Raw genomic sequence first — 12,984 nt, 5'->3', positions numbered from 1 at the left:
ACAAAATGATTTCGTTTAAATTTACAAAAAAAAAAAATTAAAAATTAAAGTAGATAAATTTATAAATTACATGTATAATTCTACTTGTACTACGAAGAAAAGAGATGTTATCTACTTTTATTTAAAAGATAATATTTGAAATGAAATTTTCGTTAAGAAAAATTATAAATAATAGGGATATTTTGAATAATTATGTTGGCAATACAAAACTTCATTCGAGATAATTTACCGCATTTGATATCCCATTCCGTTCATTTGATGTCAATTTCCGTCGTCTTCCGTTCACCGTAAAGATATGAACGGAACCGTTACACCGGTTAAAAATACTGAAACGGATACGTCAGAAGATATGCCAATTTTACAAGAACAATTATTATCGTGTAATATTAGCGATTCAGTATTATCGGGTACAGATGAACCAAATATTAGCAGCTGTAGTCGAGTTAATGTGTTCTACACTGGTGGAACTATAGGAATGGTTCGCAACAATCAAGGAGGTAAGCGAATAAAATCTTTTTAAATTGTATGATAAGGGTTGTTTTAATAATTCCTAAATATAATATCGTGAATATTTATAATTGTAATATAATATTATTTTAACCCATTCGTATATATATATACACACAACACACACACACACACACACACTCACGAAGTATCTTAGAGAGATGTATCTTAAGAAGTATCTCTAAGATGTATCTTAGAGAGACAGAGAGAGAGAGATAGAAGTGAGAGCGAGAGAGAGAGAGTGAGAATCGTCGACCGACTTCCGAGAGAATCCACGTGACAAGATTACTATAGCATTTCATTCGGAAGGTTCTAGCTTAATATCCCGGTAGAATTTAGTATTTTTCACGAGTAACAAAAAATCAATCTCTCATTATTAAAAATAATATCTATATAGAAATTTAGAGCAGTAAATATTATAATTCAATCTTATCGAGGGGGGAGTCCCTCAAAATGTCAGAATTAGTTTTTTTAACTCAAAAATGGGCTGTCTGTTGTTCGGTTCCCGTAAATGTTGATCCATGTAAACCGTTACTTAGTAAATTAGTATAATTTAACCGCGTTTATATTATAAATTTATAATTATTTTTTGAAAAAGATTGTTAAAAAATAAATAATATCCACCTATATCGAACAAGACAACTTTTATTAAGAAAGTAGCCAGTAATTATTAAAGGAGAAGGATATTAAACCTCAACAACAGACTTACTTTACTGTAACCAAACATAACAGGCTTAAGAGAAAGGGCAATATTAAATCTCAGTTGTCGTTTTTATGAATTAATCGAAACGTTTAAAAAATATTCCCATCGATAAATTAAAATCAAAATTATTATGTTTTTATAATGATCAATTTTTTTATTAAATTATTAAGAAATTAAAACGATTTGTGATTTTTTTTTTGTATTTTAACATCATAAATATATGCTAAAATAATTTTCATTAACGTCTTCTAAATCACTTATTTTTAACCGGTTATTTTCATTACATTATTTTTAATTTGCTGTTAATATTTCACGTGTTTATATGTTAAATAATTAATGTGGGCTTTAATCGCATTTATTTTTTGTTTTATAATTTATTTATTATAATTTTTTTTAATATTTCGATGTTGTACTGTTATTTAAGTAGTGATCACTTTTTAAAGTAGTTGTGAGAAAAAATCATAAGACTGTCATTTTGGTTAAAGCCTGAATTTGTTTTTGTCATAGCCTGAATTTTTACGTAAAACTTTGTTTTTTTTTCAATCCCTTTAAAATTATGTGACAACCTTACATTTTCCACTTAAAATTGTGATTACATACCGTAAAGTGATTCGGTTAACTTTCCCTATTACGCCGGTTAAGTTAAGAAAATAATCTACCGTAACGTCGGATAAGTACATATTATGACGGTGAAATACTTCATGAATCGATTAATTCCGCCTTAAGAAAACGGTTCTCAAATTTTTATCCAAATTGTAGTAGAAATGAAAAGCCAAACACAAAAATGAAAACCAAACCGATGCTAGACGATTGCAGATCCTTTGCTACGGTCTTTATGACGTCTATATGTTTTGCAAAACCCGCAAAAGGGAAGTTATGACGAATCAAAAATACGACGCCATTCATATAAAATATTAAACGGAAAAACGCTTTACGAATTTCCAAAAAGCTCAAAAATATAAACTTCAATGGCCTTGAGAAAGGAAAAATACAACGTACGAATGCGTTACAAAATATCAACCGCAAAACTTCAATTAGATTGTTACAGTTAAAAACTCGCATCGTAATAAATCTTAATATTATTGATTGAAATTTTTTTTTTTTTTATTAAATATAAAATGACTTGTTCGTTTGTATTTTAATTCTTTTAATTTTAATTTTTGAAGCTAACATGCTTACCAAAATAAAACAATAGCCAACATTTTTAGTATTAGTTCTAGGTGCAGGGCGTGACCATGGCACGCCTTCGCAGTTAGGCCCTCCTGGCGGGGGGGTGTCTCGGAATGGGATTATTAGGTGTCCAAAACTGATTACCTCTTGTCGAAAAATATTTTTTTTTTGATTGATGAGAACTGATATAACGAAAGTTATATCAATTACGATATAACTTAACCTGGTGATCACCAACCATGTTAATTTAAACCAATATCTGTTTCGGTTCCGCCTGGCGGCTGATGGGTTGTGCTTCTGCGGGGAGATCCGGTCAAATTAATACCTGATGTTTGATTTGGGGAGGGGGAGCTAGAGACCGGGCCATCGTGGAACTTAGAATTTAGACGTCAGGGGTAAAATTGGCCACTCACAAGCGGCGAGTCAATGTGGCGACAGTCGCATTGTCGGACCGTGTGGGAGTTCCTTGATGCGGTTGCTTTGTTCAAACGATATCAGTAGCTTACCTAAGGGAATAGACTCGTACCGCACTGCTGTAGGAAGCTAACCTAGAGATATACATGGCTGACCGCCAGCCAATTAAGGCTCCAAGCGCTTTAATATGGTAGACAGGTACTTGCTGGCATTCAACGACCTAAGTGTGGCATCGAATTGCTGTCTCGACCAAATAAATTTTAATTTATAGTTGTCATATATATTTTTAGTAGTTGACGGGGTGCGCCTACCCATTTTAGAAAATATATGACAAGTGAGCGGTTAGGGCACGTAAGCCGGTGTCGTATGGCACCGCGCTTAGTCCGCAGTGTAACGTAAGCTCTACGAGCTACTTAGGATAACGGTCGCTAAACTGTTCGAGGCTCAGTAGCCGTTTGTGGCACAGACGTCGTATGCTTTACTTTGACCGAATGGGGTGGTGACGGGAGAAATGCCAAGCAAACCGTTAACGAAAGTTAACGGTTCTAGAAATTGATAATAACGAATCGGGATTTTCCGTTAGCGATCGATACATTCTGGTGCCTACTTTTTGGTTATAGTTCATTATTTTATGAAGAAAAATAATCGCATAAATAAACAGAAAATATGTAAAAAATATTTGAAAAAATTTTTAATTTGAAGTTATGACTTTGACATAATCATACGTATCACCATCAAAGCTTGTTGTCAAATCCATTCTGAGATACCGTCCTAAAATTATTTTTTACCTTTTACTGCATTTAGTTTAATAGTGGTATTTTAAAACTTTTTATTTTGTACTTTTTGTGTGTTTAGTGTAACAGTGATTAAAATTTTTTTTTGTACATATTTTTTGTTCTCTACTTTTTCATAAATGTACTTTACAGCTGCGTATTTAGCGAAAGAGAGGATGGGTCTGTTTTACGGTGGGTGAGTACATCCCAACCCCCGTACGGGAAGACACCCGCCTTATGCCGATTCAGGTTGCCGCACTAACTCCCCCGTTCCTAACTCTGATGGGCTTTAACGGAGGTCGTCTCTTTGACCCTCTAACTTTTATCCCGTCTCTATCTCACAGTCATCAGCCAGGCCTCAATCGGGATGCCACCGATGTAAATGCCTTTGTTGACATTTACATCGGTGAATTTTTTTACTCGACCTGTAGGTCGAGTAAAAAAATTCACTAAAAAAGTCTCTCTTCTGTCGTACATCGTTGCCCTCTGAACCGGCTAATCGAGTTCGCGAAAGCACGAACCCTGCGCCTAGTTCACATTTATCTGACTATATGTGACTGACTGTAAATGTCTCATACTTCGGAACTAAATGAGTTTAAATGAGCGTGAAACTTACCGCAGAAAGTGTTGATCGCAACATCGGTTATTTGAACCTAATTCCCTTAGTCGACCGGGCCGATCGAATTTGAATCTCATAAATTTATTTCAACTACTACGGACTCCGGTCTGGTCCACCAGGGAGTCGAGGACAGACTCCTTCTCCCACTCGGCTCCAACACAGAGTCTCGCGTGACATTATTTACTTTATCGCATTCAGAGACCGCTCTCGGCAAGACAGTGCTACACCTCACGGCTGCATTAACTACCATACCCTCGGCAGTGCAGTCACCCTTTCGCCAACAACGTTTCTGCTACTCAGCGCCCTGGCGTAATTGAAAACATTATCATCCAACGGGTACCGCTGGGACCGGATGGGGTTTTGGTCGTAGGGGGTCGAAAAAATCTTTCGGAACGCTAGGACCGACCGTTTTCGAGATATTTGCGATTTTCGTCCGAAAATTCGGATTCGGTTAAAAAGTAAAAACTTTTCCCAAAATTTCGATATATATTTCGCATGTATATCGATATATAATAATATAACGCGTACACACCTGACCACCACGATACATGTACTAACGAATCGGGATTTTCCGCTAGTGATCGGTACATTCCGGAGCTAAACTAAGAGGGACGCACACACACATAAATGCCGTTTAGTAGGAGAGGATATTAGTGTTACAATTTTGAAAATATGTTTGCGACTTTTTGAAAATTCGGGGTTGATTCATCAGGAGGCTTTTTTAATAATTAAAATATTCATTAAAATTGATTTCAAGTAAATTAAAATCGAAATTAAACAAATTTTTTTTTTTTTAATTTGGAAGCTGTTCTATTAGGAAGGGGTATCAAGTTATTTTTACTTTATCGTTTAACAAAATACGTTTAGAGCATTACAAATTTTAAATATCGAAAAAAATTGTTTTTGAATTTTGGGGCCTCTCACACTCGATAGAAAATATGCGGGTAAAATTAATTTAAAAAAATATTTCCTTAGTGGTAATAATAAGTTAAAAAAAAAAAATAATCCCTAAATGGTAAATACAAAGATACAACCGTAATTCTAAATAAACAAAATTTTAATTTTCCACGAAGGGGGAGAAACGTTTGCGGCTTATTTTGAGGTTAAGTACCAAATGGTAAGGGTTATCAAAGAATTAAGATTTTTACATCTTAATGCAACGGGTAATTTGCGAGATGGATTTAAACATAAAATATATTTAAAAAAATAATTTTTTTATTACCACAGACCGTCGGAGTGAACGAACAAAATGTTTTTATAATGGTTTTCAAGGTCTAATGATGTAGAAAATATAAATTCAAAAACTCCCATTAACTCCTTTTCTAAGGCTAAATATATAGTCATTTATTGGGGAGGACGCGAATATTAAGTAAACATTTTGTTTACTTTATTTGTGATCTTGATTAAAAAAAAAAACTTAAAACTTTTGCTAAAATTCTTTTGTACATTTGAAATTTTATTTCGGCCAAAACATCCTCACCCCTTATTCTAATTACTTGCAAAAATTTAATATATTCTTCCCCTCCGAAGGTAGTATCTGTCCACAAAGTTTGAAGAAAATCGGTCAACAAGGTCCAGATTTATTGAACCAATAAAAGATAACATACACACGTACAAACCCGTAAACATTCGTCTGACAAAAATCACTTTTTTAGACTTTGAAGCAATAAAATTTTTTTTTCACACTAAACTTTATTAATTTCTCCTGAAGGTATAAAACTTGACCGAATAAAAAAAATGTTTACTTATACTTTCTTGTTTTGACTATAGCTGTTGCAGCTACGGTCGAGAAAGTAATACACTATGTACGGTAAAAATAGCGATGTAAATTATGCGTATATAAAATAACACGTAATTTTGATATTAAAAAAAATAAAGTATTCAGACTTAATTTATAGATGTTTTTCATAAAAACATAACAAAAATAATGTAATTTTGTTCTCGGAATTATTTTAATGGAATTTAAAATACGTTATGTATTTTAAAACATTTAAATGTTTTACATTATTATGTATTTTTATTAAAAGTTGCATCGTTCGGATAATAAGGTACTTTCTCGTAAATCGAGGAGTTGCGTAATGTATCTAATACGAAAATAGTTCTGGTTTGTAATTTTGTAAATTAATAATCATAAATACACAATGTTTCTAAAACGGTGGGCTGGCTGTACTTTTTCGGATTCTACTTGTAAAACTAAACAAGAAATATCCTTAGGAAAAATGACAATTTCTCCTTCGTTTTCCCACTGTTCGGCATCTTGTTATTTTTATACAAAAATTTACATCTCAAGTTCAGATAGAGGAATCACATTAATATTTGGCAAGCGTGTTGATAATAAAGTTTTACACTTATCAAAAAATCAGGAATTATCAGGAAAAAATCAGGAATTAATTTTGTGTCTGTTTTCGTGTCCTCCACCTTTACGTTCAATACGATTAAATAATAATTATTTTTATTTATTGCTTATTCTAGTATTGTAAATTAGTATCAAATTAAATAATAATTTTCTCACAATAATAAACCTAATAATTATGACACAATATTACATCAATTTTATGGCGTAACTCGGCTATTTGTTAATCGATTTAAAAAAAATAAATTGTCATTTTGTTTAAAACAAAAGGCTTAATATTTTAGCAAAACATACATTTTGATAAAACTACTATTTACGGAGATATAACGGGTTAAAAAATAAGCATGGCTGCCATTTTGTAATTACATGGCTGCAATAAGCATGGCTTCCCGAAGTGTTTGATCACCCGCCATACAGCCCGGACTTGGCTCCATTCGATTTTCACCTCTTTTCTCACATGAAACGCTGGCTAGGAGGACAACATTTTGGTACAGACATCGAGCTGCAGAACAGCGTAGAAACATGGCTGAAAACACAGGCGGCTCTGTTCTATGACAAGGGTATTGGAAGGTTGGTACCACGCTACGACAAATCCAAAATCGGAGTGGCGACTATGTAGAAAAATAGCGTAACTTTGTAAGTACTTGTTACAAATAAAAACATTTTTATATTCACTGTGGTTTTAATTCCGTGACCGATCGGACCTTGAAAAAAAAATAACCCTCGTATAAAAATAACAAAATGGCGGACAGCGGGAGAACGAAGGAGAAATTGCAATTTTTCCTAAGGATATTTTTTGTTTAATTTTACAAGCAGAATCGGAAAAGGTATAGTCGCCCACCATTTTAGAAACACTCTGTATATGTACAAACGCGTATATAGATTCCAAGAATAGTTCTTTTGTTAATCGTACTCTACCGTTATTATTTACAGCTTATAATTATTGAGTTTACATTTACCTCGTACGTTACAAATACCAAAATAGAATTGAACCGGATTTACTTATTTCGTTTCCTTTTCTTTATACCTTACGCTTAACATTTAAATTATCATTAATTATTTATATTATTTTAATAAAATAATGTACAGAATTATTAAAAAAAAATACATGAACCGTAAAAAACAACTTTACAACTACGGGTATAAATTTTCCTACGTCAAAACGATCTACTTTTCGGAGAGATTATTGCAGCTCCGAGTACGCATTAGAGAGAATTAAAAGATTTTAAAAGGAAAGGGTAGAATTGTTAGGAGAAACATCGAAAAGCAAATATTTTTTTATAAAAAATTTTTAAGTATGACAACCGTAATAAAACGGCTGTTTAATATTTTTCAGTTATTTTCAAAAGCGAGTCTTCATACCCGTTAAATAACTCCTCAACAGTGAGGTACATAAATGAAAAAAAATATTTTAAAATTTTAGCAGATATTCCTACCTCAAAACGATATATTTTTTATATTTGAACACTCTTTGGGTCGCAATGTAGGCAATTTATGAAACTAGGTGTGAACAAGAATAAGTTTTTCGGTTAGGATTTGTCGAATCCATGGTTTTTTCGTCAGATATTGTTTTTCATTGCCCTTCAAAATTATGTGTTGAAACAACTATATCGTTTCTATTCAAAATTTTTCAATCGCTTTCTCTTGGCCGTTTAGGGAGCGGTAGTCTCATACCGAAAAAGTAGATAATTTTAATGCAAGACCGTTTACAAAATTTCATTTTCTGTCTCTAACAGTCGACAAATTATTTAAAGGTTCCCGTACTTTTGGAACATTCTGTATATTATTTACACTATAAATATAATTTTTAATGTCGGCAACATTTAAAATATTATTTTGCAGAAGAAAAAATAAAACAACCGGTTACGATAAGTTCAATGAACTCTATAAAAAATAAAATCTGATGAAACGATATCTGTAACGCCGATATAATACGCCTCGTAATACGTTTAATGAATTTTTACGAAATAATACCGGATATAAAGACCTTGATTTAACATTTCTATAACAGGTTCAAATCGTGAAATTTGTTCAATTAACGTATTTCAGCCGCTAATTTTTAAAGAGTAATTCAATTTCTTAGTTTTTAAAAAAAAAACGTAAACGAGGAGATTAAAAATATGTAATAATGGTTCGTAAAGTAAAAAATCGGGAAAAAACTGCGTAATTTTCCCGGCTTTGCCGATGACAGATTTGTATCTCATATTTCACCGTAGGATTTTTAAATATTTATACGTTAATTATGCTATATTTAGAGTACAACTGCGAAAAATATCAAAATGTTCAGTAAAAAAATTTTGATAGGACTTCACTCCCTTGATCAAATGACGTCTTTACCTTAATTTTTTTTTTTTGTCTTCAGTCATTTGACTGGTGACTGGTTTGATGCAGCTCTCCAAGATTCCCTATCTAGTGCTAGTCGTTTCATTTCAGTATACCCACTACATCCTACATCCCCAACAATTTGTTTTACATATTCCAAACGTGGCCTGTCTACACAATTTTTCCCTTCTACCTGTCCTTCCAATATTAAAGCGACTATTCCATGATGCCTTAGTATGTGGCCTATAAGTCTGTCTCTTCTTTTAACTGTATTTTTCCAAATGCTTCTTTCTTCATCGATTTGCCGCAATACCTCTTCATTTGTCACTTTATCCACCCGTCTGATTTTTAACATTCTCCTATAGCACCATATTTCAAAAGCTTCTAATCTTTTCTTCTCAGATACTCCGATCGTCCAAGTTTCACTTCCATATAAAGCGACACTCCAATCATACACTTTCAAAAATCTTTTCCTGACATTTAAATTAATTTTTGATGTAAACAAATTATATTTCTTACTGAAGGCTCGTTTAGCTTGTGCTATTCGGCATTTTATATCGCTCCTGCTTCGTCCATCTTTACTTTACCTTAAAGTAATACGGTATTAAAAGTATTATTGACAAAAATGTAAATTCTTAGTAAAAAATTTTTACTCCCAGTTACCTTGATGGAATGAGGTTTTTATTATCAGAATTATACGGCATTTATAGTATGATTGTATATATATATATATATATATATATATATATATATATATATATAATTGTTAATAAAAGATTTTGGGGGTTTTATTTGACACCCTACTATGAAAGCTACATCATGCAACATTTTTAATAACACTTCATAATTGAAAAACAGATAAAATTATCAGAAATTAAAAAAAAAATTAAAAAAAAAGGTTTAATTATTAATTTGGGTCCATTGCGTCTTTCTTATTTAAAAAAAAAAAATGTTCCCATGCTGTCTACAGTAATTCTAGATACAATTGAATTTTACAAAATAAACAGGGACTTAAAAGTTTATTTGTTAGAATAGTTATTTATTTCAGTAAGTCTATCCGATTTTTTGCAATGCTGTTCAACAAGGGAATATTTTACAAAAAAGAATACGGTAATGCGATACCCTCTTGATCAGTAGAGTCGAAAATTAACCCGTAACTGGGATATGTAAACGTATAATCAATATTTTTATCAAATATTTACTTTTTTGTCGACGGGTTATCGAGATATAAAGAAAAAACTGTTTAGAAATAATGTTGAATATCCTCTACCCCTAATCTTATAAACTTAATTTTTTGGAATTTTAAAATGTATAATATTGAACGTCAATTTTCTACAACCGCTTTACAAAAAGCAATAAGTTCAAAATGGCGAAGATTACCTACTATTCGAAGGAAACTACGGTATTAATTTCGGTCGCACGGTGGGATCGGGGAATGAAATTGTATTTACTTCAATTTTTGAGGTATGAGGAGTACGAAAATACCATTCATTTAAAATTTAATTTTCTTATACTTAGGCTTATATAAAGAATGACACAAAAGTCCTCACCCTATTTCCGAAGTTTGTAACTATGTTTGAAAATGAAAAAAAATCGGTTTTTTTATCTGATTACATTTATTAAGACGTTGACACTTTGTGCCATTAAGACTAGAAGATAATACTGGCCGAGCGGCCACCGTCAGACTTGATGCACAATCGGGCTCGTTTCACAACATGTTGCGTTTTTTTCCTTAAAACGTCTGGCGATAAATTATCCACCTCTTGTAGGATGTTCTCCTTTAGAGCCGTCAAAGCCTGACGCTTGTTTCTGTAAACCCTTGACTTCAAAAACCCGCAAAGAAAGTATTCTGGAACTGTCGCATCAGGCGATCTTGCGGTCCGATACAAATCGCCAAAACAAACAAGAGATTAAATGGCCGGGAACCGTTGGCTTCAGAATGTCCGTTGTTGGAACACCGTCCTGCTGGAACTACATGTTTCTCAAACCCGATTCGTCATTTTTGGCAGCGATAGGTCATCGATCGTGTTTCCGTAACGCGCACTAGTGACGGTTACAATGTTGCCAACGTCGTTATCTGTTGCCGCTTTTTCTCTGTAAACACCGCACCAAACAGTGACTTTGAGAGGATTTAATGACTATTCGTGAATTACACGCGGATTCTCGGCGTCCAGAAACTAAAATTTTGCTATTCACATATCCGCATAGGTGAAAATAATACGCTTCGTCACTCATGATAATTTTGAGTGGAAAATTCTCATCTTCGCGGGCGAGATTTAAGAGGGCTTAGCTAAACTGCACATCTGCCTGGCAGTCTGCAGGCTAGAAATGGTTTGTTGTTTGCACTTTGTACGGTAAAACTTCTAAGCCTTGCACAAAAATTCACTGTAACGATCGTTTGTTGCTGCCCGATTGCGCGGCCTGTTGCCCGGTTGATGTTTGGTTGTCGTTTTGGACATCAGCCGCAGCAGCGATTTTCTCGGACGTGCCGACGCTACGGGGCCGGCCACTTCTCCAACTGTTCCACGTCGAGCCAGTTTCCTGAGGCGAGCGGCTAGACGTCACAGTGTTTGGCCAGTTGGAGCTGCAGACGTAGGAAATCGACGACGAAATTCACGCTGAGCCAAATTCACCGACCAATTTTTTCTCAAAAACATTGACGCAATTATTCCGCGGTCCTGGAGAGAAGAACGATCCACGGCCCATCCACGTGTATTTTGGATCTTTGAAGAACAAAAATAAATTGATTACTACGTTAAATAACAACTATTTGTCAAGATGAGAGCACCTTACAGTAGGGTGACGATTTTTGCGCCACCCGTTATATATGTAAACATTTTGTGGCCAAATTTCAATGAGTTTGATAAACTATCAAACTCATTGAAATTTGGGTATGCTCTAGTAGCGTATTTTAAGCTGTGCATGTGAAAATTTGGTTAAGATTGGTTCCTGAGTTACGCTCCATTTAATGTCGACAACAAACAACGTAACTTCAAATTGAGGTTATGTTGATTTTTTATTTGTGTATTTTTCATACGCGCTTATGCAGCGAGACACAGCGGTAAGCGAATTTAAACTCAATGCTTGTGTGTAAGGTCTAATCGTTATTTTTAATTATTTAATCCGATTACGGTTATAGTAATTTAATTTTCTTATATTCAGAAAAAAATATATTTTAATATTAAATTTAAAAAACTATACTTCCTTTAGTTTGGTGTATAATTTAATTTTTGCTCTGAATATTTGTTGCGCAAAAAGCGATACAAAATAACACAACGAAACATCGGTCTTCTTGTGCAGTTCTACGCAAGAAGGTTTTAATTTAATGCCTTTAATGCCCCGTATGTAGATATTTTTCGAGCCGTTTTTGAAAAATTTATGTCGAACGACCCCGGAGGTACCGGTCAAAGTACAGGCTGACACAGTTATGTACGTACATACATCTTCTGGAAATTTCTATAAATGTTTTTTAGACTGAGGGGGTTTTCAAAGATCGAAATTTGCTAAAACCCATATAACCAAAATGTTGGCTTTTTTTTTTTTTGTCTTCAGTCATTTGACTGGTTTGATGCAGCTCTCCAAGATTCCCTATCTAGTGCTAGTCGTTTCATTTCAGTATACCCTCTACATCCTACATCCCCAACAATTTGTTTTACATACTCCAAACGTGGCCTGCCTACACAATTTTTCCCTTCTACCTGTCCTTCCAATATTAAAGCGACTATTCCAGGATGCCTTAGTATGTGGCCTATAAGTCTGTCTCTTCTTTTAACTATATTTTTCCAAATGCTTCTTTCTTCATCTATTTGCCGCAATACCTCTTCATTTGCCACTTTATCCACCCATCTGATTTTTAACATTCTCCTATAGCACCACATTTCAAAAGCTTCTAATCTTTTCTTCTCAAGTACTCTGATCGTCCAAGTTTCACTTCCATATAAAGCTATGCTCCCAACATAAACTTTCAAAAATGTTTTCCTGATGTTTAAATTAATTTTTGATGTAAGCAAATTTTATTTCTGACTGAAAGCTCGTTTCGCCTGTGCTATTCGGCATTTTATATCGCCCCTGCTTCGTCCATCTTTAGTAATTTTACTTCCCAAATAACAAAATTCTTCTACCT

At 33.7% G+C, this 12,984-nt stretch overlaps 1 protein-coding gene across 1 annotated transcript in view; it reads left to right on the top strand.

Annotated features, from left to right (window-relative positions):
• The first annotated feature begins 229 nt into the window (after positions 1 to 229).
• LOC142325598 (L-asparaginase) overlaps positions 230 to 12,984 on the top strand; it is a 90,768-nt gene continuing 78,013 nt past the window's right edge. The window contains exon 1 of the mRNA XM_075367542.1: positions 230 to 497. Within this exon, the coding sequence (XP_075223657.1) occupies positions 296 to 497 (202 nt within the window). The 5' untranslated portion in view covers positions 230 to 295. The remainder of the gene's footprint in view (positions 498 to 12,984) is intronic.

The sequence above is a fragment of the Lycorma delicatula genome, chromosome 5, assembly GCF_047948215.1.
Source record: "Lycorma delicatula isolate Av1 chromosome 5, ASM4794821v1, whole genome shotgun sequence".
Taxonomy (NCBI): domain Eukaryota; kingdom Metazoa; phylum Arthropoda; class Insecta; order Hemiptera; family Fulgoridae; genus Lycorma; species Lycorma delicatula.
Note: the sequence above shows the minus strand (reverse complement) of the source record. Positions and strands in the feature narration are given on the sequence as shown.